Genomic DNA, 25,370 nt, shown 5'->3' with positions numbered 1-25,370 from the left:
AATACGTCATAATTCAGTATATTGAAATAAGGGGTTTACTTACTGTAAGACCCATAAAATTCATAATGTTATTACGGTAATGGCCAACACTCATTTAACCACAGAAGTCCCTTGATTCAGGTTGCTCTAAGGATCTCATATGTCAACAAGCATATGAAACCAAAATATGGTAAAAACTCAAAACTGTGAATTTTTCTAAGTAATTTTTTGTGAACTTTTTTTGATCTTTAGAACCTTTTGCCCCGAGTAGCAGCCAAACTTGATGTTGCCCCAATTTCTGACATCATTCAAATCAAATCACCAGATACATTTGTGAGAACTATTTATGCAGGTGAGCATTAAAGAAAAGGTATGTGGTCAACATCCTAATTCTTTTAAATTTCAAAGGCAGAACTTAACCTGAAAAATTGTATTAAAAAACCAAATGTGGGAATGTTTTCAAGTGGACCACTGTACAGGTTTCTTTGGGGAACTATATGCTTTCTGCATCTGCAAAAGGTAAAATACGAGCTGAGGTATTTGAAAGACTGAGCCTGCTGGCATGGAGAGGAATTCAGGTTTTTGATGACTCTGTTCAAGCAGCAAAAGCTTAGAAGATGGAGCCAGTGGTGATTTCTGTACGTCTGCCCTGCAAGGACCAGCCACGGCAAAGTCTCAGAGGTTTCCCTGTGGAAAGGGCCTGTGACCTGCATGCAGAGGGAGCAGGCCCTGCCGTTCCTGTTCTTTCCTGGGAGTGTGTATGGATTGAGTTGTTACAGAGAAACTCAGAACTCTAGCAGAGCTCTCTGATTCAAAAACATCACTTAAATTTTTTAAAAAAATTGTGTTTTTCTCTGAACTCTTTAAAAACTATAATGTTGTGATTTCACTCCTTTTTGTATTCTAGTAGCAGCTGAAGCCTAGATCACATATGGCTATTACCCTTATTGTGACAAAATTTAAGTTCTTAGTCTTAACATTTGAATACTGCCCCGAGCTGGGGCAGTATTTTCTGTACTACTTCTGTGTGTGTCTCCCCCCACAATCTCTCATCTTACCAGAGAGTTTCATATTGAATGGATCATTCCACCTTTCCCCACTCTGAAATCCATCTCCCACTGACCAGCTCTCAGGTGACTCGAACCATGGACCTTTCCATGCCTGAACCTCAGTCTGCCATTCTTTCATTGAGGTCACACCTGCCTGGATCTTTAGCTCAGTAGCATCATGTAGTGCTGTGGAGAGCTAAAGGCACTGACCACAGGGTGGAAAAGCAGATGACCTTCCTCCTCCCTTCCCCGTTGTCCTAGCCTCTGGAAGCAGGAGGCTGGAGGAGGGGAGGGAACCTGCGCTTTCCCTGCTTTTCATTTATTCTGAGGTTCTGCTGCTGTTGCCCAAAAGCTTTGTTCCAAGTCTGTGACCTTCACCTGGGCTACCTCCCATTCTGATGGGACAGAAGTGGAGAGAGGGTTTGGAGATGCCATTTGAGCCAGTCCAGTCTTGTCGCTTTGTCCATCCATGCTTTTCTGGCTCCCATTTTCATTAAGAAATTCATTTCAGTATCTCCTGTGTCAATTGATCTATCCCTCAATATATTCTCATCTCTTGTGGTACAGGAAGAGCATTGGACTCTTTGTTCTTTCTGATTAAAGTTATGTGTTTCTTTACAAATGGTCATTTCTCAAAACTTAGACCTTTCATCTTCAAGAATGCTCAAGGGAAACAGTAGTTAGAGGTTAATTCCTTCTTTATGTCATATAGCTAATTCACAAGAAGCCCCTCAAGTACTTTAAGAAGGGGGCATCTGGGCACTTAGATGTCACCTTGTTTCCATGCTCATGTAACATGTTCCTTGTTTTAGCACAAAAATAGTAATGTAGTCATTGTAAATTTGTTGCAATTTGTGATCAAGTTATAGGTTACATGATCTCTGTTTAGAAAGCCAACTCTGTAATCCTTTTGTCAAAAAGCCCATCCTGAGTCTTTTCCTGTTTTGTTCTTGAGACATAATTTCTGAGTCTTACCAGTAGTGTTTGACACCCTTTGTACCATTATATTTAAGAGTGTTAATTTGTGGATGTAAATTCTGCTTGTTTTAGGGAATGCCATATGTACTGTGAAGTGTGAGGAGAAAGTCAAGGTGTTTTCTGTCCGAGGGACCTCATTTGAGGCGGCATCCACAAGTGGGGGAAGTGCTGGCACGGAGAATGGTGGGTATTGGGTTTTCATTTGATGGGCTTCAGCAGGGCAGACACACATGAGAGATTGTATTGGGATCAGAGGTGGCCTCCCATTCAATTGTTACAGGCACTTCCTTTATGCCTTGCAAGGCTTATCCAAGTGGCCTTTTTGAGATAAATGTTACATGTATGAATAATAAGCATTACTTATCTACTGCCCAAGATAGTTTTGGCCTGGGGGAGATGGGATGAGATCCAAATTTGAGTGGGTAGAGGGAGGTGGGGAAAGAAGTGCCCTGAAGGCTGGTCTTTCATATGAATACTAGGTTGCCTTTCTCCATTTATTAATCATTTCCATCATACTAGGACATTCATTATGCTAGAACAATGTGACCTGAAACTCAACAAAAATCTCATTGAGGACCCATTAATCTTTAGCTGTGTCAGAATATAGCATATGTACTTTCTCTTGTTAAAGTCACCTGGGCACATCCCTGGTAAGATCACCCTGAGCAGTGTTGCTTAGCAGGATGATTGCCAACACATTGTAACCAGACCCATTACAGATTAATGTCAGGGAACCGAGATAGGGCATCATTCACTCTTTTAAAATGTTTCAGTAGAAGTAGTCTTGTTTTTCTATCATTGAGGATCCCATTAAGGATTTAGGGTAATCTATGTGAAGATGGTAGAGATGTTTATACACGTACAAGGATACCCAGCTAAATAAAGTGTTGTTTGTGTTGATGTGAGCAGCTCCCAGTGCCTCTCCAGTGGGGCTGTCGGAATGGCTTGACCAGAAACTATCAAAAAGTGATCGGCCAGAATTGACGAGTGCAAAAGTGGTGGTGTCTGGGGGTAAGTAGAAGGTTGTTATTTGTAATCAGTATTAAAAGCAATCCACCACATTATGAGTTTATTCAGTGGTTCTTTTCTAGAAGTACTGAGGCAAGTGAGTGATAGATGGCAGCCTGTTTTACTGATGAAGAAACTGAGGCATAATTGAGTACAATAAATTATTAATTCAATTTGTGCCATTGCTAGTCTTCATGAATGGCAGCAGGGAGAGCATGGTACAAATTCCGTTTCTGTAGTTTTATCTACCACTTGATGTATTTGTCTTATTGACAGATTTTCATTGGTTAGCTGCAAAAGAAGGTTGGGTTTTATTTCAAAGACAATGGTGGTCCTTTTGTTTATTTATATCAAAGTCCTCATGTGGTCACTTTATCTAGCTCTCTGCTCCTAAGCATGACCATGCCATCTAAGATAGGGTGCATCTGTCCTCTTTTGAAATTATCTCCAGTCTCCATTAAGCCCTTCAAGTATTTCTTGGGTCTTTCTTTATTGAAATTCTTCTTTGTTGCATGTTAACTATTTATTTCTCTCTCCCTCCCTCTCTCGCTCCTCCCTCCCTTCCTCCCACCTTTCCTTCCTCCCTCCCTCTCTTTCCCTCCCTTCCTTCCTTCACAACTGGCCAGTGATGGCCTTCATATATGTAAAGGCATTTGTCAGACTCCCTGTAACATTGTCTTAATCCAGAAAAAAGTCCTACTTCTTGATCTGTCACTATATTTTTCACATCTTGAGTCATTTTGCTGCCTATCTCTAGTTCTTCCTTATCCTTTTTTAAATGTTACTTAGCCAAACTGCCCATGTTGTTCTGATGAGGACCTTAGGCAGGCAGGTCACACTTGCTTTGTGATAGCCTGCTATCATGTTTAAGAAAACTGTATCCCTGTGACTGGGGGTAGCTGTGTTCTGCTAGATTGGTGCCCATTCAACCCAGAAATGTGAGTATCCATCAGGGAAAACACAAAGCTAAGCCATCCTGGGGAAGTTAGTGTTCAGTAATAGCTGTTGGGAAAGGTGGAATTCAGGGTTCTAGAGTGTTATGCACAGTTCTTTACCGAATTGTAAACTTGGTAGGAATAATAACACAAGAGCTTTATTGAGAACCATTTAAGACAGATCTCTATATTGGGCTTATACTCTGCTTTGTTCTTTTACAAGGACGTGGTTTGAAGAGTGGGGAGAACTTTAAGCTATTATACGACTTGGCGGATCAGCTCCATGCTGCAGGTAAAAGGGCTTTTGTGGGATTGGAGAAACATTTCCTTTGGAGGGACTATTTCTTTTCTCTGATTTTAGACTGACAAGTACTAACATATTCATGGTGAAACTCACCCTGACATTGGTGTTATGCATTCATAGATTTAGTATTAGAACTGGCCTAGGGAATCTGTTCCCACAGCCTCATTTTACAGGGAAGGAAGTAGAGATCGGGTCACCTTACCCAGATCATGGTGGTAGTGAATCGCTGCCACAGCTTCTTTTTCAGAGCCTGGTTCTATCTTGTAGTCTGGGCAGGTCACTTCAGCTCTCTCTCCCTGACTTTGCTCCAATGTCAATGAGTGGGTTAAATTAGATGATTCAGTCAATGATCCTGTGCCTATGAGACCCAGTGTTTGTCAAGTGCTTTGCAACCATAAAGTGTGAGACCAATGACAGTTGCCCTTGTATTTATTGTTCTGGCTGTAGAGTTGTTTTGCTTTTCTGTGGTTTTCAGCTCTTGTCTCTGAAGTCATCATCCATTTGTTTCCCTCTTGAATAGCGCAGTATTGAGTGGGGAGGAAAGAGCTTCCTCTTCTGCATCCTTGATATGAGGAGTTTATACTCACAAAGTACTTTTCTTAGTTTCTTTAATTTTGGTGAAACTTCAGCGATCACTTCAAGCTCTAGAATAATGGCTTTTCTCTTGCTAGGGATCTGATTTAAGTCTCTCATGTAATAGATTTGTTTTTAGGAAGATGGGGAGAGAGCTGCTATTAAAAGTATATTAGAAATCTAGGGGAAAAAGTCCTGTAAAATAAAAATCAGGTGCTTTTTTATTGGTTCACTTTTTTATGTCAGGTAACATCTTTTATCAAAGGTGGTAATTAACTTAAAAAAAAAAACACGATGTTTTATTATTTGGATATTGGATCACTGGGTCTGCCCTAGCCAGCAAAATCCATCTCTGCCTTTTCATTCTGTCTTTTTTTGTCCATGTTCCCTAAATTAATCCGTCACAGAGCATCTCTCCAGGCTCCTGAAGACCTTCTTCTAAGACTTCTAATATTTTGTGGGTAGTAGTATGAGCTGCCTTCCCTCCCTCGTGCCACAGGATCTGCCCATCAGCTTCTCTGCTTAGGCATCCCTTTTTTGTCTTCCTGAGTTCTCCCTGCATTGTTGACCACGTTCAGGAGCCTCTTAACACTCACTGTGGGGTTCTTCCCTGGGTTACCACAATCCATAGCTGTAGTCTTCACAGGGAGATTATTAATGTTTTGTGTTGAGGAGTAAGTGGGAAGCATTGAAAGGCCTGTGCAAGTCCCTAGGTTCCCTCTGGTCTGCTCTTCTCTTCAGTTTGAGGTCCAGCTATAGGTGGTCGTTTTTTGTTCTGTTTTGCCTCACACTTTTTTTTTTACTTTCAATTTTATTAATCTCACCTTTTATTTTTAGATTTTCAAGTTTCGTGTTTGTCTGGGGGTTTTTAATTTGTTCCTTTTCTAGCAATTTTAGTTGTAAGCCTAATTCGTTGGCCCTCTCTTTCTCTATTTTATGCAAGTAGGCCTGTAGAGATATAAAACTTCCCGTAATTACTGCTTTGGCTGTATCCCACACATTTTGGTATGATGTCTCATTATTGTCATTTTCTTGGGTGAAGTTATTAATTATGTCTATGATTTGCTGTTTTACCCAATTATTCATTAGTATGAGATTATTTAGTTTCCAATTATTTTTTGGTCTATTTTCCCCTGGCTTTTTATTAAATGTAATTTTGATTGCATTGTGGTCTGAAAAGGATGCATTTACTATTTCTGCCTTACTGCATTTGATTTTGAGGTTTTTATGTCCTAGTATATGATCAATTTTTGTATAGGTTCCATGAACTGCTCAGAAAAAAGTGTACTCCTTTCTGTCTCCATTTAGCTTTCGCCAAAGATCTATCATATCAAACTTTTCTAGTATTCTATTTACCTCTTTGACTTCTTTCTTATTTATTTTGTGGTTTGATTTATCTAATTCTGAGAGTGCAAGGTTGAGATCTCCCACTATTATAGTTATACTGTCTATTTCTTTTTGCAGCTCTCTTAATTTCTCTTTTAAGAATTTAGATGCTGCACCACTTGGTGCATACATGTTTAATATTGATACTGCTTCACTATTGATGCTTCCCTTTAGCAGGATATAATGTCCTTCCTTATCTCTTTTAATTAGATCAATTTTTGTTTTTTCTTGATCTGAGATGAGGATGGCTACCCCTGCTTTTTTGGCTTTGCCTGAAGCATAGTAGATTCTGCTCCACCCTTTTACTTTTATTTTGAATGTATCACCCTGTTTCATGTGTGTTTCCTATAAACAACATATAGTAGGGTTCTGGCTTTTAATCCAGTGTGCTAACTGCTTCCTCTTTTTGAGGGAGTTTACCCCATTCACATTTATGGTTAGAATGACTAATTCTATATTGCTTGCCATCCTGTTAACCCTTGCTTATGCTTTTCTCCTTTCCTTTGCCTCACACTTTTAACACAAGTTCTTTTCCCATCCTAAATACTATTTGTCTCTCCACTGTAGAGCTGCTCCCACATTTACCCCAACTTGATTAATAAGTAATGGAGAAACAGTTAATGTAATAAATAAAAATACAATCAAGCAGAGAAAATGTTAACTTGGGTTTTCTAAGTCAGTTTGCTGCCCACGGGGATCCGGTTCTGTTTGAGTTTGACACCATTGCTCTGTGGTATCTGTCCAGGATCGCTGTGGTATTGGGCTCCTGCAGTAGGCATCCAGCTGCCTGTGATGATTTGGGAGACAGGCAGACTTCCGTTTGGTTGTTCTTGAGTGGGTGGCTGGGCCTGCTTTTTTGGAAGAGGCCTTGTGCTGTCCCTGGACTTGATAGAATCAAAATGATGTCATTTATTAGCAGCTTATTAATCCTTCTTAATTTTGATTTTTAATTAAAACAATACAAATTCTATCTTTTCCTTTCACTTTCCTTAGCAGAAGAGCAATAAAAATAGGTTTGTGAAGAGATTGGAATTCAAAGTTGATTGCTATTTCTGTATTCTTTCTGTTCAGTTTATTAAACATTTATTGAGGGCTGACTCAGCACAGCTCAGAGCTGTAGGAGGACATAGACTAATAAGGGCCAACCCTTGCCTTCAAAGAGCTTGTTGTCCTTGGGGGAGAGTGAGGCACTGACCCAAACAGGTTCAGAACAGAGGGTACGAGGTGCTCTGGGACCTGGCTGGACTGAGAAGAGGGGCCAGCTCTGGGCAACATCCATCCACAAGGGTGGGCTGGGCATCTAGAGGCCCTGTCTGCAACTGGGCCTGCCACTGTCGGTAGCTTAGTGTGTCCTATGGGTAAGGGTTGTACAGGGACAGAGGCCCGGGGTGGGGGGCAGGGCCTTTTCAGAGGGAGCGCCCAAGGGGGGAGGAGGTGGTAAGGCTAAAAGTGCTGTGGGGGGAGCCCAGGGGTTGGTCTCGGCAGGGGGCATCTGCTGTTAGTGGTGAAGCTAGTGGAGACTTTTAAGCCTGATTTCTGTCTCTAATGTGAGGCTGTTGAGTAGAGGAACCTCCTGGGAGTCTATTCCTTACACATGTTAGTGTATCAGCGGCCTGGAGTTCTCGCCAAAGTTAGTCTCTAAAAAGAATATTCCAAACACAGGCCAGTCCTTCGATTTTTGCTGATGGTGAGTGCAACAGAATGTGAAAAAAAGCATCTTTTCTCCTTCCTAGTTGGTGCTTCCCGTGCTGCTGTTGATGCCGGCTTTGTATCTAATGACCTGCAAGTTGGACAGACGGGAAAAATTGTAGCCCCAGTAAGTATTGTAATAAAATACATTGGGAAGCTTTGCAAAGAATGGGGTCAGGCACTGGCTGAAGAACACCCTGTCTCCTGACTGTATTCAGAGGTTGGGGACAGCATCTTGGCCCAGCCATGTGGGCAGGGTAGGCTCTCCTGCTGCTAGTCCCAGACTGGGCCGAGGGCCTGAGCAGGCAGGAGGTAAGTGGCCACTTATCAGCTGCTCGGCTGCAGGATGGCAGGGCGAGGTGCTGGCGTCCTTCCTGGCATTGGCGGGAGGAGCGTGCTGGCATGCTCCAGAGCTGCTGCTGAAGAATGGCTGCTCTGAGTGACACTTACCTATCATACTGGCAAAATCCCCTTTTTTCTTCCAGCTCCATATGTTGGAGAGCCAGGGAAGCAGCAGAGTTAGGGAGGGTGAAGCTGCCTGCCTCTAGATTAAGGAGACTTGGATTCCATTTTTAGAAGTGGGCACGTGACTTCACTAAGCCTAAAGTTCCCCAAAGAGCAGTGAGAGGCTCCATTATGCCTGGAGCACCAGGCCCGGAGTCAGGAAGTCATCTAACTCAAACCCAGCCTCAGACAGGCTGTGTGACCCTGGGCAAGCCACTTCACCCCGTCTGCCTCAGTTTCCTCATCTGGAAAATGAGCTGAAGGAGATGGCAAAAAAAAACCCAAATGGGATCACGGAGAGCCTGGGCACAACTGAAAAACCCAGAGAACAACCTTAAGAACAAAGATTCCCATTTGTAGAATGAGAAGCTGGACTGAAGCTTCTGAGCAGGCCCTGCTGAGTCTGTGGTGGGGGCTGATGATTGTGACGACCATTGGGGAGGCCGGGCTGGCATGTAGGGCAGTGAGCAAATGATCCCAGGTTGTTGGTGCTCACTCTGTGCCCGGGCCCTGGGCACCAAAAACAAGAAGCACTTCCAGAACGTAGAATAGAGCTAGAGTCAGAACTGGGCACCCAGGCTGAGGAGGCCTGGCGGGAGTGTTGTTAGGGCAACAGATTGCTTGCTTCATGTCAGGAGCTGGAAAACATGGTGTCTTCTAAGAGCTTAACAATGCAAACCGGCTTTTTACTTATTAAATAGGAAATAATTAGGAGAGGGGAGGCACTAAAATGAACGACTTTTAAGGAAAGCTTCCCATAAAGGATGAGATTTTAATTGGGAATTAAAGGAAGTCAGAGAGGTCAGTAGTCAGAGTGCAGGACATGGGGAACAGCTGGAGAGAATGGCCAGAGCTCAGATATGGAGGATCTTGTGTCACTGCAGGGAGGTGTGTGTGGTGGGAAGGGAGGTGTGAGAAGCCTGGAAAGGTAGAGGGGGCAGGTTGGGATGCGCTTCTAATGGCAAATAATGGATTCTTTGGGCAGTAATTCTGTTATTAGAAATATACATAGAAAGCATTTGAAAAATAATTCTCTGATTCTGGAGGGGATGGAGCACTTTGGAGTTTGAGTATGTGTGGGGTGATGTGGAAATTGCCCCAAACCAAATTGTGTTGGAAAACTGGTAATTACGAAAATAGCCTGAGGACCTTGTTTCCTCTGTAGAAATTGAATTCAAAAGACCATTAAGAGGACTGAGATTAAAAGACATGTACATAAAAGTTGTGTGTTAGAAGTTGAAAACTCTTCATTTTTAGTTGCAATTGAGTTATTTACTTTGGACAGAAGAGTGGGAGAAATTGTGGGTGACATTTTTTCCTTGTGTCTTATTAGAAGCAAATGTCCTAAGTTCACTTTGCTTTTGAACTCTCACAAACAGGCAACTGTGGTTTTGTTCCCTGTACTTCATGACTTTGAAAGATGTGTGATCTTGTCTGTGTGGGTGCTCCTGTCACTTGGGCATTTCCCAGCTCCTCGTGTTTCCTGAGTTTTCATGACCAAAATAGCCATCTGGTGGCCATTGTTCAGTTGATGAGCCTCTCTGGACTTAGTAAGTTTGGCTTCAGGGTAATAGTCTTAGAGCTGGAAGGAAGGATAGAGACCCTTCACCTGGGAGATGAGGAATGGGTCACAGCGGGACATCTGTTGGGTTGGGAGATCACCAGGCCTGAATTTGCTGGGTGCTCCTTTAGCCTCACCTTGAGATTTCATGGTCTCCTTCATGCCCAGGGAGACTTGAGAGGTTCTGAGTCATAATTTTTCAAACTTACAAAATATTTTAAATGCTCAAAGATTTTAATGTTTTAATGAAAGACTAACTTTTTATTACAACCAACTTAATTTTCTTAGAGTAACGATTTATATTTCAATTTCAAGAATGTATATAAAAGATTCCAACAGTTTTTCAGTCCCTCTTAGTCAGGGGTTCCTAATGTGGTGTCTGTTAACTTGTTTTATAAAAAATATTTTGGTAATTATATTTGAATATCATTGATATCTTTTATAATCCTATATATTTAATACCCCTTAAAAACTTTCCTGAGAAAACTCTCCATAGATTTCTCTAAAAATTGCCAGGAAAGTCCATGACACAAAAATATTTAAGAAATCCTGCTCTCTGTGTTCATTAGCATTCTCTTCATTCTTGTTCACTTGAACTCTTATGATGAGAGAGAATATGTGCTCCATTTTTCTGATTCTGCTTTTTTCACCTATGTGATGTTGTGTAGCTCTTAACCGATTTACACCTGATTTCACCATATTGTCATTTTGTACCTTATTTTGTTGGACAAAAACTAGTATTATACATTTAGTTTGCTTCTAGTGTTTTATAGTTATATGTAGTCATATAATCTTCCTATAAAATTCTTGTACAGATAATTTATTTTTATTTTTTTTCAAATGCTTTCAATGTGTATTTTTAATAATAGAATTACTGCCCAAAGGCATTATGGTGTTTATTTTTTTCTGTATAGTGCTAGATTATTCTTCAAAAAGTCTATATATATTTACAATTCTACAACCAGGGGGCAAATGTGCTTATTTCTTTACAAACCTACCAATTTTAAGTTTTGTCTTTTTAATTTTTTCCCCAATTTTATGAGTCTGAGATGGTATCTCAAAAAAATTTTTTTTAGTTGGATCTCTGATTATAAGTGAGGTGGAATTGCTTGATAGTTAAAATGCTAAAAACTTTGAAAATTTTATATTTTAATAATCAATCCTAGAACCTAAGGTCTGGAAGAGTCTGAGTTCATCCAATTCTAATCTCCCACAGTATCTCTGTCAGATGGTTACTTAATCCCTGCTTGAAGGGTATCCAGTGCCAATGAGCTTACTACCTTGTGAAAGAGTCTAATATGTTTAAGGACAGCTCTATTTTTAGAAGTTACTTCTTAAATTAAGCTAAAATCAATATCCCTTTAACTTGCACACATCTCTAGGTCTAGTCCCCTACTAAAGGACAGCCCTTCAGATATTTGAAGTTATCTCCTTACATATTTCATACTCCCAACATCTTTTCTTCTCTTGGAAACTAATCTCTTCCATTTTCTCTCTCTTCAGATCCATATGTGCCTTTTTTTAAAGTTTTCTTTTGGAAAATCAGGTGACCTAGTTAGGATCCTATAGCCTGTTAGAAGAATTTAGATTTGAGCTCAAGGGACCCACCCACCTCTCAATCCCTAGCTCCTTCCCCTCTCTCAAAGCTGGCTGCCAATGACCAGAGCAATGGTGCCTCTGCAGGAAAGAGAGTTCCAGGGGAACTGGTGACTTTCATTGCTCTGCACACTTGGCTTTTGTTTCTTCATCTATTGCAGTGCTCCTTTCTGGCTCTGAATTTATGGTCTGGTGATCATAAATAAGGCTCTGGTGTTCATGCCACCTTATATTAAGATTTCCAGTTCATTTTATTACCCATATACTGTTGACGCTGGTCAGTTGGCTATTGAGGCCATGAGTTTCGTTTCTAAACTGCTTTGCAGGTATTAGAAGACAGATCCTTTATTACTCTCTTGTGTTATCTGAATCTTTTTTTTCTCTTTCAGTTTTCAGTTTAAAGCCAATTGATTAGGCCATCTGATTTTCTGTCAAAACATATTCCTTCCTTTTGCATAAATTACACTCTGCTTTTTCCAGTGAGAAGCCCATTTTTACAGTATTGCTGTTTTTAATTTTTTTTGTTTTATTAACATGCTTTGTTTTCACATTAGAAAAACTTCCAGGTTACTTTCACTCCTTGAGATGGTTCTTGGAACAAAATAAAACAGTTAAGCAAAACTACTGATACAGCAGCCTCATCTGAAAATACAGACAACATTCTTTTTTATTAAGAAAAAAAGAATGGAGATCTCTCTTCTTCCTCTCCTACTTCCTATGCCATTGGATAAAAAGAAAGAAAAACAAATTTTCTTGTAACAAGTATGTATAGTCAAGCAAAATAAATTCCTTCTTTGGCTAAATGCACAAAAAAATTGTCTCATTTTACACCCTAAATCTATTACTTCTCTATAAGGAAATGGATATAGCATGTTTCATCCTTTGGAATCATGAATGACCATTGTTTGATTTTATGGTATTTTTCTTACTGTATACATTTTTCTTCTGACTATTCATTTCATTCTTTATCAATTTATTTTTAGATACAATTTTATTTTATTTTCAATGTAAGTTTATCCTTTCTTCTACCCCTTAAGAAGGCAAGAAAAAACAGATCATGCTTAGTGAATTAGAGCAATTTAAGATGTGCCAAATTGTAGAAGGCCTTGAATGCCATGATATTAGATCAGCAGTGGGGAACCATGAAATATTTTTGAGCATTTCTGTCTCTCTCTCTGTGTTTGTCTCTTTTTTAAAGAAATATTTGCATGAATCTAATTAGGTGGCAAAGTGGACTTATACCTCAATAATCCAACACTATTTTTTAAAAATAACTTTTAATTTTTTGAAATACATGCAAAGATAGTTTTCAACATTCACCCTTGCAAAATTCTGCATTCCAATTTTTTCCCCTTCCCCTCGGAGATCAAGTAATCCAACATATGTTAAATGTGTGCAGTTCTTCTATACATATTTCCACAATTATGCTGCATGAAAAAAATCATATCAAAAAAGAAAAAAATAAGAAAGAAAAAAACAAGCAAACAATGACAATAAAGGTAAAAAAACATTATGTTGTGATCCATACTTGGTGCCCACAGTCCTTTCTCTGGATGCAGAAGGTTCTCTCCATCATAAGATCAATGGAACTGACCTGAATCACTTCATTCCAACTTAATTTCTACAATGTTATGTGCTTTTCTCACAATAAACCTGTGAAATATGCAGTGAATATATTATCCCCAATTTCCAGATGAGGAAAATGATGCTCTGATAGGAAGGATGACTTGTTTAGGGTCCTTCAGATTTTAAGTGGTGAAGGGAGGAGGATCTCCCAGCACTTCTGTTCTGTCATGTTGCCTCTAGGATAGTGGAAATGGAAGAGAGAAAGAAGGGGTAGACAGAAGCAGTGTTCTGTAGCTATTGTCCACAAGAATGATGATTAGGGAGACAGATTCTTGTAGACCATGAGGAGAAAGGGATGCAGGAAGGAAGATGCTCAGGTTTCAGACAAGAAAGTTTTGATCATGGGATCTTGGAAAAATTAGTCACAGCATTAGTGATAAAAAGGAGGGGCAAGTTTAGGGGATGGATAAAAGGATCAGATGAGTTGGAGACATCTGGATCTTTGTTGGTTTGGTCTTCATAGGTTCTCCATTTCATTTGACAAAGATCTTAAATAAACTAAGCATAACCTAGTTGTCTGACACGTTAGTGGGGGTGGATGTTTCCAGTGTCTCCTAACTTGTTATTCATTCTTTTGTTCCCCTCTATTCAAATATTTCCAGTCAAATAATTTGAAAATTGAAGGAAAGGAAATGCTACTAAAGGTGCTAAACAAAATTATTAATATATCTTTGCTCCATTTACATTTTTTGTAATTGTCAGAAAGGGAACTATTATGGTATATTCTTCTTGTGCTGTTTTTTAACATTAATTTTCATTTTCAGCTATCTTCTTATTTTCTTGTTTTTACGGCTTCTCTACTAAGTGATCATTGTTAAAGTTTTTGAAATGCTTAGGCTTTTTTCTTATTCTTTCCCCCTGTTCAACACACAGATCTTATGAAGTTTAGATTCATTGAAACAAGATGCTAATTGCTGCTATCATTAGCCTGGTTCTTCAGACTGCTCATCTGCATTTCCTTTTTTCTCCCTCTCTCCCTTAGTGCTTATTAACGCCTTCATTTTCCAATTGCCCAAACATTCAGAATGTCTGTATCAAAACTATTGGGCCAATTGCAGCCACTTTCTGGCTTCTTACATGGTTTAATGATTTGCAGTGGTCCCAACCATTTATCACTTTCCCCCCACCCCTCACCATGTTGATGAGTTGCAAAAAAACACAAATTAGCCTGGCCTTCAGTGGCTCAGAGCTTTTCCAGATGGACAGTCCCTGTCAGTGTATGTTCCCTTGGAATCCCCCTGGAGACGCCAGAATTGTGCTCATTCATGACGAGGGCAAGAGAAAGACTTCACTGGAGGTCCTGTAATCCACCCTGGTGAAGTGGATTCTCACACCTGCTGCCCATTGGTGTGGGGGATTGTGTTACCTTGCCCGGCTTTGTGGGTGTTTTAGTAACAGAGCAGCAGGTGCATCTGTAACTGTGAGAAGAGGCAACCTCATGGCAGTTGGTTGGCCAGATGGAGGAGAAGCACTGGGGAAATAAGGGTATGAGGGAAATTTGTTTTCTGAGTATCTCTTTAGAAAATTCACTCAAGTTGAAAAGTGTCCACGGGAGCAAACTTTGTGAAGCTATTTGTATGCAGCTGGGACTGAATTTACAGACCACCTTTCTCTGACTTGCTAAAAAGCTGAAGATTGACAACCCCTTTCATACTGCATTATCCAGTTTGGCTTTTAACTCCAGGAGAACTGTGTTCACAAATTGATGCTCTGTTCCTCTGGGGTTGGTGCAGAAGCATTAAATTGTACTAAAATATTCATATGTGAGTGCATTTAGCTGAAAGCAATTGATGTTCTCATTCCCAAGGGAGCCAAGAGAAATGCTGTATGGACCTGCACTCTGGCAAACACCCTAAGCACACTTCTTGAGGATAATTACATGGCCTGGATGATCAAAGCTCACACAGCTCAAGAGAATAAGAAGGAGGTGAAAATCTGGAGTGGATACACTGCTACTGAGGCATATGTGTGCTGTTTAGCTGTTGACTGAGTAAATTAGAATTTTAAAGCAGTTTTTCCTAGAGTGGGCCTATTGCTAACCAGTTTTGGGGGGGATAATTCCATCAAAAAAGGTTCTTCCACTGACGTTTTACTACATAAACATTAGAATTTCTAGCCACCAAGAAGTCTTATTGAAAAATTTCTACATAAATATGATTCTAGCTAACATAATGATAAAGTATCATGTCATATAAATTATCAGTTTAATTTAAAAGTTGGCATGGAAAATCATTAGTAGCATATTGGGACAAAAATAATTGGGATAATAGATAACTCTTTGTTACCTGTGAAAGACAAAATTTCTCAAACTACCTCCTATTAATGTCTAGCCCTTTTTTGAGGGGCTTCTTTTTTGCAGCTATAATTTATTGTTTCATGCATAATTTCAGGTGTATTAAATAGGTATATGTCACAGGCATAGTATTATTAAGTAACGTGAAACTCTTGGAAGATCCAATGTCTAGTCAATGAATAATTGGTAGCTTGGCATGTGTAATTGAAAACATTCAGCCCAGGACCGAGGACAATAGCAAGGTGGTAAGGAACATCTCAGGAACCTTGTTTAACTGCCAGTTGGAAAAAGGCATTTGAAGACTGTTTATGGGGAGAGTTTGTCCCTGACTTACTGCTTTGGAGACTGGAAGAACTTGGCTTCAAATATAATAAACATCAAGTTAGTTTGAGAGAGGGGAAGAGTTTTTTCTTGGTGTTAGATTTTCTACAGTGTCACTCTGACCCCAAACTTAAGCAGTTTCAGAGGGTTTTTAAGGAGATTTCGAAGAGCTGGGACTAAACCTCAGGGCTCAGTGGCTTGTTGGCTCTCAGGGCCTCCTTTGGACTGAGGTTTATTTATCTATTAATTTTAGATTAAATATGTAGAGGTTATTGGAGAGAAAAGTGAGCATTCTGCAGTTTGGGGGAAGGGAAACAGCAAGGAGTAGGGAAGGGCACCCTATCTGAGAGGTAGGAAAAACTTGGGTGCTGGGCTTGGCTTTATTGCTATTTCACTGGGTGACTCCCCTCTGGTGGTAAGTGGTATCCTCTATAAAATAAGGATTTGGATGGATTTTGGAAGCCTCTTTTAGCTTTTTGCATACTCAATATATTAAACCCTTTGCTGTGAAACTTTATCTAACCTTCTTTAAATATAAGTAAAGCCTTGGAAGAGTCTGAATTATACTTGTTTTCATGCAGGGCAATTGATCCTCTAAATCAATTTTGTAAATATTGATTTTAATAGGACACTTATATTTCCATAGATGCCCTTTTCCCTTGTTTCACTTAAAAGAAGTTTGAGACATTTTCTTTTCTTTCTTTCTCTCTCTTTCTTCCTCCCTCCCTTGTCTCCCTTCTCTCCCTCCTTCTCTCCCTCCTTCCTTCCTTCCTTCCTTCCTTCCTTCCTTCCTTCCTTCCTTCCTTCCTTCCTTCCTTCCGGTAACACAGCTAGGAAGTGTGAAGTGTCTGAGGCCACATTTGAACTCAAGGCTAAGTGCTTTATTCATTGCATCACCTAGTTGTTCCCGAGATATTTTTCTTAAATGGGAAAATTTATGAGCCAAACTGAAATAAGTAGTTAAATGGATAAATGCCAAAAAGACTAGCTAAAGTTATGTGTTATTTATAAAATGTTTTCTTTATAAATAGATTTCAGAATATAACGAATCCTACAAAATTGACATTTGTAGTCAAAATACTTTCAGGTACTTTATGAAAAGCTGCCTCTTCTTCCTCTGATTTACTATATTGGCATTGTGAATGAGAACTCCATTTTTATAGTCCTTCTATGTTTACAGAGTCCCTTTGTGATCACAGGGATGTTATTGCTCTGTAGAGGAGACTCCTGATGATGTTTTATCTGAAGTTAGTGTCAGAACTCAGACTAGAAACCAGCTTTGCTGACTTCCAGACTGAGGAGGGGAGTAGTCTTTCATTGTCTCCACTCCTGACCCCTCAATCAGTCAGGAAACAATTTCGCCTTCCAGCCCTGTCTGTAAGGTATTGCAGGAGACAAGTAGTATCTTTTATCTTAATCCTTGTGCTGGAACAACTGAGCGGGCCAATGCAGAGGATGACAAGACAGCTAGGGTAGGTGACAGTTTATCCCTAAGTTAGCTCTAAGAAAATTAGTTGCTTTTTGTTTTGTTGCTTGTATGCAAAAATTGGCAAGGATAAAATGAATGTTTCCAAAGTTCTTTGAAGTCTCTGAACAGATATTGCCAGGGAGAACCGAGAATACAGGTTAAAAACCAGCAACCAGTACTTTCCTCTTAGACACCCACTTGTTTGGGTCTTTAGGTTTTAAAACAACAAAAATCCTTATCTAATTACTGTACAGATTATATGAGGTAAAAAAAAAAAGATTATATGGAATTTAAGTCGGCCATTCATTTGGTATGAAAGGCACTTCTCTTTTGACTACTAACCTCCAACAAAAACAACAAAATGAAGCAAAACAAAAGCTACTCTGCTCTCCCGCCTGATCCTGTGAGATCTTCAGGTTTAAAACAGGAAGAGACTAGTCCACCTTGCTGATTCTACAGTCAACAAATGGAATTCAACAGATACTTATTTTTAAAAAATGCTTTTTAGATTTTATTTATAATGGCCTTTTATTTTTCAAAATACATGCAAAGATAGCTTTCAGTATTTATCCTTGCAAAATCTTGTGTTCCACATTTTTCTCCCCTTTCCTCCCTCATCACCCCCCCCAGAGAGCAAGTATTAAATATATACAATTCTTGTATATATATATTTCCACATTTATCATTCTCCACAAAAAAAAATCAGATCAAAAAGGAAAAAAATGAGAGGAAAAAAATCAAGTGAAAAACAACAACAAAGATGAAAATACTATGCTCGATCCACATTCAGATTCCATAATTCTCTGATTACAGAAAACTCTCTCCATCACAAGTCTATGGAATGGACCTGAATCACTTTAATGTTGAAAGAAGCCATGTTGATCATCTCATAATCTTATTGCTGCTATATACAATGTTTTGTTTGTTTTTTTGTTTTGCTGAGGCAATTGGGGTTAAGTGACTTGCCCAGGGTCATACAGTCAGATTTGAACTCAGATCCTCCTGACTTCAGAGCTGGTGCTTTATCCACAGAGTCACCTAGTTGCTCCTATATGTTTTTTGTTTGTTTGTTTGTTTGTTTGTTTTTTGCCAGCAGATATTTAATAAGCATTAGGGGATAGACTTATGGAGAAAATGAGACCTGAAATATGTTGAGAGGAAGTGACTTACCCAATGTCCCACAGGCTTGTTTGCCATCACAATGCAAACTTATATTTGTTCCATGTAGTATTTCTCAGGCCTGTCTTAAGTCCCGTTTACAAGAGAGATGCATAATAAGTACACAGACAGAATGTATGTTAAACTGGAACATGATTCTCTTAAGTTTTTGATTAAAAAAGGAACATGATTCTCTTAAGTCTTGGGTTAAAAGAAATGCTACATTATACTCTTCCACTCCAAGCCTTTGATGGAAATGCATTAGTCTTATAATTTTGGTGATAGAGGAAAGGTACAGTTTTAATTGAAGGACATTGGAAGGTTGGAGACAATTTGAATTTGAGGGTCCTTGATAAATCTTGGGTGAGGAGAGCTTGTCGGGATCTTTGGCTTTCATTTATTCTCTCCATAGGAAGGAGCTGAAACTGTGGGCTAGAAGTTGTGGCTGGAGGGTTGGAGGAGAGCAGGTCCTGGGTGACGATTCTGTTTCTGACCTGGATGAAATGACCACAGGCAGACTTTTGACTCAGTTTCCTAATGTACAAAACGAGATCAGAGCTAGTGCGTGGCTGTTGTAAGGTGGTGCATGTGAAGTTCTTTGTCGGCCTCTGTGTAAATATGAGTTGTTTCTAGTAGTTATTGCTCAGAGTGGCAGCTGGGGTCTGGAAGCAGTGCCTTCAGAAGCAGACTCCCCGGCTAGTCACTCCCCAGGACTTCCTAAGATGACGAGACCAGGGCTACGACACTGACTGACCCCCTAACTCCGGGGTTCTACTTGGGCCTGGTTTTTGTATGTTTGTGGATCCAAATGATCCTTTGGGGGCAAAACTTCCTTGGTTTTGAAAGAGAGAGGATTTATTCTTGTGAGCCTTCTGGTAGGAAGACTCATCTTTGCCAGCCCGGGGACTCCCTTAGCCCTATTTGCCTCATCTATCAAATGGGCTGGAGAAAGAAATGGCAAACCGATGCAGCATCTCTGCCAAGAAAACCAGATTATGAAGTCTGACGCAGTTGAAAAGCTGCTGAAGGGGCCTGGCGGCTTGTTCCACAGGAAGGGCCGGCTTACAGGGGCTCTTGGTCTACGGGACAGGTCATTTAGTCTTGGGAGGGACCAACTGTGATTGTTAGTCCCCAGACTCTAGAGGAGGCAGGAAGGGCTCTCTCCAGAGGCTAGTTGGGGAGTGTCTTCAGTATCATAGGCTAGCTGGGAGCAGCCTGTGCTGAGGGGAGCAGAATGAGCGTCAGGCTCCCATCGGGGTGCTCCAGAGCTTGGCCGATGACCAGTGACGGTTCCTGTCATCTTCGGTCTTCCTCCTTTCACTCTTGTGGGGTCATGTGCTGCCTTTCTTGAGAGCCAGGCCTGAGCAGGGTGTGTGCTTGCTTTTAAGGAGAATGCTTTTACCTCTTGTTTCAGATTCATTCTGGGGGTTGGGGTCCCAAGTGGAGGCCCTCGGGCCCTATGACAGGGCCCTGGAGGAGGTGAGGCTTGGGGAGTCTGCATTTGTGGCATTCCTCACTGACACATCAGGAGAAAACAAAGCAGTAAATCTGCAGGGTGGGGCCTTAGGCCATCTTCATGGTGGGGAACCCGGAGTTAACATACATGTAGATTCACTGAAGCAATTCTACTAACCCTAGGAACAAAAATGACTCCTGAAAAATGGAATTTTTCCATGTAATCTTAGAATCATCTTGCTTAGGGATTATTATTGAAGTTAAATCTGATAGAATAAAGTTCCGCATCTCTGAATTACAAAAGGCCCCTCTGTTGGTCACTTATTCCAGTTCTTGCCTGAAAAGGAGTCCCCTCTAGGAGATCCCCCCTCTTTCCCAACCAGTGGTCATCCAACTTGCACTGGAAGCCTCCATTTCTAAGACAGTCCCTCATTAGGCAGCACCTCCTATTTGGGGACAGCTCTCCTAAAAGCGCCTCTTTGCCTGCTCCAGCTATTGCTCTTCTGTCCTTGGGGCCTGTCCCATGAGAGGAACTCATGTCCTTGGTGTTGGCCTCCCCATGGGTCACAGCTTGGCAGCTCTGGGAGGCCTCGGGATCACGACTGAAGGGGTTGGGGCTCCAGGCTACCACAGGGAACCTCTGAGCCGGGCTGCAGATGCTGCACTCCTCTCAGACCTCTCTCAAGTGGCCTTCTCTATTGATGCAGGTCTCCACTCTTCCATGTTCTCTTGTCATTTGGACTTTGGGCTTTTGTTCTAGCTTCAGTGGCTCGTGCCCTTTCACTCTGACTCTTCACTTTATACCTCAGCTCCTGCTTAAAGGGGGCTCGACCTGCATCTTTTGGCTCTGACCCTGTTGCTTGCCTGGGTCAGTTCCTGAGATCTATCTTGTCTGATCTCATTCAGCTCCATTTTACTTAACAGACATTTACCCAATTTGTGCTAGGAGCACCCACAGTTTTCTGGCCTTTGCCCTGTGAGGGGCGTTACAAAGCTAGAAGAGGGTTACCTCTGCAGACCAACTGGCCCTAGTATGAGCAGCTGCTCCTTTTCCAGATGAGAACTCAGCCTGAGATCACCTGTAGCACCTGCAAGCTCAATCTAGAGCTCATTTAGGGCAGGGGTCAGGTATGCAAGAGTGGTTTTTTGTCACATTGAAATAAAGTTTTATTGTATTTAAAAACCAATCCAAAACAAACCCTTCTTACCTTGTGGGCTGTACAGATGGGGGCCTCCCAGACTCCAATATAGCCCAGTCTCCTTTTGTAGGAGAAATTAAGGCCTAGAGCTGAGATGGCTTGTCTGAAGTAGTAGGGGGCAGGGAACACTTTGACCTTGGCCTGGCCCGTTGGCTGCAGTTATGGTGCTCCTTCTGTTGTCCTGCCAGGGTCTGACCATAGCCTGCCATCTTCAGAAGGACGCCCTCCTCCAGGGTGCTCTAGACTGACCTAGAAAAGATTGTTTCTTCAGTTGAGCTGGAAGGGATCTTAGACACTCTCATCTGCTCCCTTATTTAACCAATGAAGAAGCAGAGTCCAGACAGATAAGGGCCTGACTGAAGATCAGAACAGGGAGTGGGGGTCTTCAGCGGCCCAGCCCGCTACTTCCCATGCCCAGGTCACTGCTTGCATGCCCTCTGTGTCACTGGGGTTCCTTCCCCAAAGAAGAAAGCTGAAAAAACACATTTGGCCAATGGGGAAAACGGTGTGGCCTGAGCAGCAGGATGAAAGATTTTCATAATATTAAGGTATGGCAGGAGTGCAGTAATTAGAAAATATAGTTGGGTTAATCTGTTTCACAGAGGGGCTCATTCATTTATTTGTTAGGATAAATTACAGCATTTAACTCCTAACCTGGCATTTGTCCTGGGTATACATATCATGTTTCAGCAGTAACAATTACTGTTTGAGGTCGTGCCATTTTATGCCTCTGTAAAATAATAGAACTCATTTTAAGCTCTGCTAAAATCCCATCCTGGCTGTAACACTCTTCTGCCCATTATTTCTGAGCCTGTGGCCCAGGATCCTGATCTGTAATCATTTTTACTTTGGGAGACTTAAAAGAAACTTGGTTTTTCGAGTTTCTGCCAAGCAGTGGGGGCATGATAGCAGAGAAAGAACATGGGACTTGAAGGCAGGAGACTCACTCCAGGCCAGGGCTGACTTCTAGGCATATAGGTATATACAATAGGTTTACAAATCAAATGTTGACTGATAATACATCATAAATTTATTTTAAAACGACTCTTTAGTATATAACATAGATCTATAATCTTACCATTTATTAAAATGAAAATGAGTTTGCATACTAATGAGATGGATGTCCTTGTTTATTTTTGCATAAAAAAATTAAATCTTGGCGAAATATTGGGTATCTTTTGCTGTTGCCAAGTTTTTCATAGTCCCCCACAGTCTGTTACACGATCCTAGGTGGGGTCACAACCCACGGTTTAAGAAGCTTTGTGCCAGGTGACTAGATCAGGTCCTTCACCTGTCCATCTCTCTGGTTTCCCATGAGTGGCGAGTAGTAAACGTGCTTGTGCTGCCTCCCTCCCTGCACCTTCCGAAGGAAAGCACCTTGGCAGCTGTCATTTGCAGTAGATGTACGTGCTCTTGTTAAAGTTCGTCAGGAAGACGACAGGAACGGTGCTTTCTATGGAGAGACGATACTGTTTTAGTTTGTGCATTGAATTGCTCCCATTTTAATGACTTTAGTGCCTCCTCTTCTAGACTGAACTGTCAGCTGGCCTAGAGTTGCTCTGGACACAGAGCAGTGCTGAGTCCAGAAATGACTGTTGTGAATTTGTTCAGTAAACTTCAGGCCACTTTCAAACTCGTGTCTGTCCTGCGGGCTCTGTGGTACTTCTGCAGTATGTCCCAACCTACCTGGCTCAGTTCTTTGTCCTAGAAGGAGGAAAGTGTGCTTAGATATGTTGTTGTGGAGACATTCATTGCTGCATCTCAGACCAGCAGCTAATCACCCTGTGGCTCTGTGCATGTTGCTCTTTGCACAGGCATAAATATAAAGTGAACATTTTCACAAATGACTTTTTTGTTATTGCTGAGGCAACTGGGGTAAAGTGACACACTGTGTAAGGGTCACACAGCCAGGAAATGTTAAGTGTCTAAGGTCAGATTTGAACTCATGTCCTCCTGACTTCAAAGCTAGGGCTCTATCCACTGTACCACCTAGCTGCTGCCCAGGCTGAAATGACTTTTAAGAAGTAACAGCCAGGGGGCAGCTAGGGGGCGCAGTGGATAGAGCCCCAGTCCTGAATTCAGGAGGACCAAGTTCAAATCTGATCTCAGACACTTAACACTTCCCGGCTGTGTGACCCTGGGCAAGTCACTTAACCCCAGCCTCAAGGGGGAAAAAAAAAAAGTAATGGCCATAACTCCTCTTTCCTGTAGCAAGGATTGTTATCTGTGTTTAGAGCTTCATCAAATGAAACTTAGGAGAGCCGAAGTACTTGTCAGATTCAATTAATCAGTAAGCATTTATTAAACACCACTGTGTGCCAGGCACTGTTCTAAGTGCTGGAGATAGGAAGGCCAAAGGCCCTCTGCCTGCCCTTCAGAATCTCACAGTCAAATGGAGGGGACAAAACCGTACAAGCCGGCTGTATTCAAGGCTTTGGCCTTCAGGAGGCTGGGCTTTCTCTGCAGGTGGGATTTAGGAGAAGGTCAACAGGAGGATCAGGGCCAGGCGGGAGCTAAGACTCCTCTCTGGTCCTGTTCAGGACGGTGTAGGCCTCTCAGACCAGCTGGTCGGTCGAGCTCTGCTTTTTAACTCATTTGACAAAATGAGCCTAGAGAGGACGGTCAGAAGGAAGGGTGGCCTTGGCTTGTGTGGCTTCTTTTAGAGTTTCCTGCTGCGGTGTGAGAGGACGGAAGGAGCAGGCCGCGTAGGGGAGCGCTCTTGCCCTCCTGTGTCTCTCCCAGAGATGGAGAACCTGCTCTCCTCGGAGGCTGGGCCTTCGGCTGACTCACTAAACTCATGTTGCTGATTTTCCTTTTCTGCTCTTTGTCCCACTGAGCTTAAGACGGTCTCATTGATCTTGCTGCGAGCCGGCTATTGGAAGGCTCTGGACACCTGGGGCTCTCATCAATCTAGCTCCAGATCTGCTGTCAGCCCTTGCTGTCACAATTAACCGCCGTGTGCTCACAATGAGGCTCTCTGTGGCGCCTGCTCCCCGAGTATCTTGGATCTAAGACAAACACGGCGGCTAAAAACAACATGGGGGGGGGGCGGGAGCCCACTCCCAGGCTCTTACTTCCTTTGTGAGGGGACTTGCCCGGGATTAAGGGGAAGATCCTCCCCCAAGGACGCCCCCCCCCCCCTCTCTCATTCTTCAGGTGAGTCTGGTTTGTGAAGCCTGGAGAAGCCATGCAAGGACTGTTGACTTTTCTCTTTGCTAAGGATGCTTAGGAAAAACGATATTAGAAGAACATCATTGGCTGTAGGGCAAGCGCAGGGCAGACTGGGAGTCTGGGAGTTTGGATTTAGTCACCTTTGCCCTTAGCCACTCCCTATGGCCAAAGGCCTTTCCACTGAACCATGGAAGATTTTAAGAGAAGAAATCACATTTCCAGGACTGCGTTTTTCTAGTCCTTTTGACAACTCTGTTGTGGAGAAAAACTCCTAGCCAGAGATCCTCCTGGATAATTTCTGAGTGTGGGCCTGAGAGTCTCCCTTCTTGGTCGTCCTCTTCCTCCTGCCCCCTTCTCTTCCCTCCCCCATACTTTTGCCTCCTCTTCTTTATCCCCACTAAGACCCCCCAGGATCCCCTCTTCCTCCTGATTGTTTCCTTTAATCCCACCTCCTTTTGAAGCTTTAATTGTTGTTCTCCTCTCTAGCCACTCTCTCATTTTCTCCACAAGCTCTTACTCTGCGTCTGATTTAGGAGGTAAGCTCCTCCGGGCAGGGATTGTCTGCTTAGCTTTATGAAGCTGCGTCTAAAGTGCTCCATAAATTAGCATTAGCAGAGTGCTGTGTAAATGCTAATTATTATTATTGGACAACAAAAATGCTTTTTGAACCATAAGCAAATCATCTCGAGTTGGGAGCTAATTGCCTGAATGTGTTTGAGAGACCGAAGCTCCCCTCCTTTCCCCCTGAAAGCCTGGGAGGGTTCGTCTGGCCAGAATCTGCTGTTTCAGCACTTACCGGGGTGGGGCTGGCCTTCAGTATTGGTGTGGAAAAGCTTATTTTCAAACAGCAAACTGGAAATTGACCCTTTGAGTCTGTGAGACCTGTTTAAAGGTCCAGAAGGGCTCGGATCTTTGTGGAACACGCAGCCTTGATTCATCTATGTTGTCCAGAATGGCCACTTTCCCCTCTGGGGTGAATTAGCAGGAAATGAATGGAGGGACTTTTACAATGTGTTTGAGTTTGAGGGTTAAAAATATCTGACAGTGGGGGCAGCTAGGTGGCGCAGTGGATAGAGCACCAGCCTGGAATTCAGGAGGACCAGAGTTCAAATCTGGT

The 25,370-nt window shown here is 41.9% G+C and overlaps 1 protein-coding gene across 1 annotated transcript in view; it reads left to right on the top strand.

Moving 5' to 3' along the window:
- The window catches only part of ETFA (electron transfer flavoprotein subunit alpha), a 69,707-nt gene that overhangs the window by 34,431 nt on the left and 9,906 nt on the right, over positions 1–25,370 (top strand). The window contains exons 5-9 of the mRNA XM_074296497.1: positions 232–331; positions 2,079–2,189; positions 2,916–3,017; positions 4,173–4,241; positions 7,946–8,028. Coding sequence (XP_074152598.1) covers positions 232–331; positions 2,079–2,189; positions 2,916–3,017; positions 4,173–4,241; positions 7,946–8,028 — 465 coding nt within the window. The remainder of the gene's footprint in view (positions 1–231; positions 332–2,078; positions 2,190–2,915; positions 3,018–4,172; positions 4,242–7,945; positions 8,029–25,370) is intronic.

This window comes from Sminthopsis crassicaudata, chromosome 2, assembly GCF_048593235.1.
Source record: "Sminthopsis crassicaudata isolate SCR6 chromosome 2, ASM4859323v1, whole genome shotgun sequence".
Taxonomy (NCBI): domain Eukaryota; kingdom Metazoa; phylum Chordata; class Mammalia; order Dasyuromorphia; family Dasyuridae; genus Sminthopsis; species Sminthopsis crassicaudata.
The sequence above is the reverse complement of the archived record's forward strand: the minus strand, read 5'-3'. Positions and strand labels throughout refer to the sequence as shown.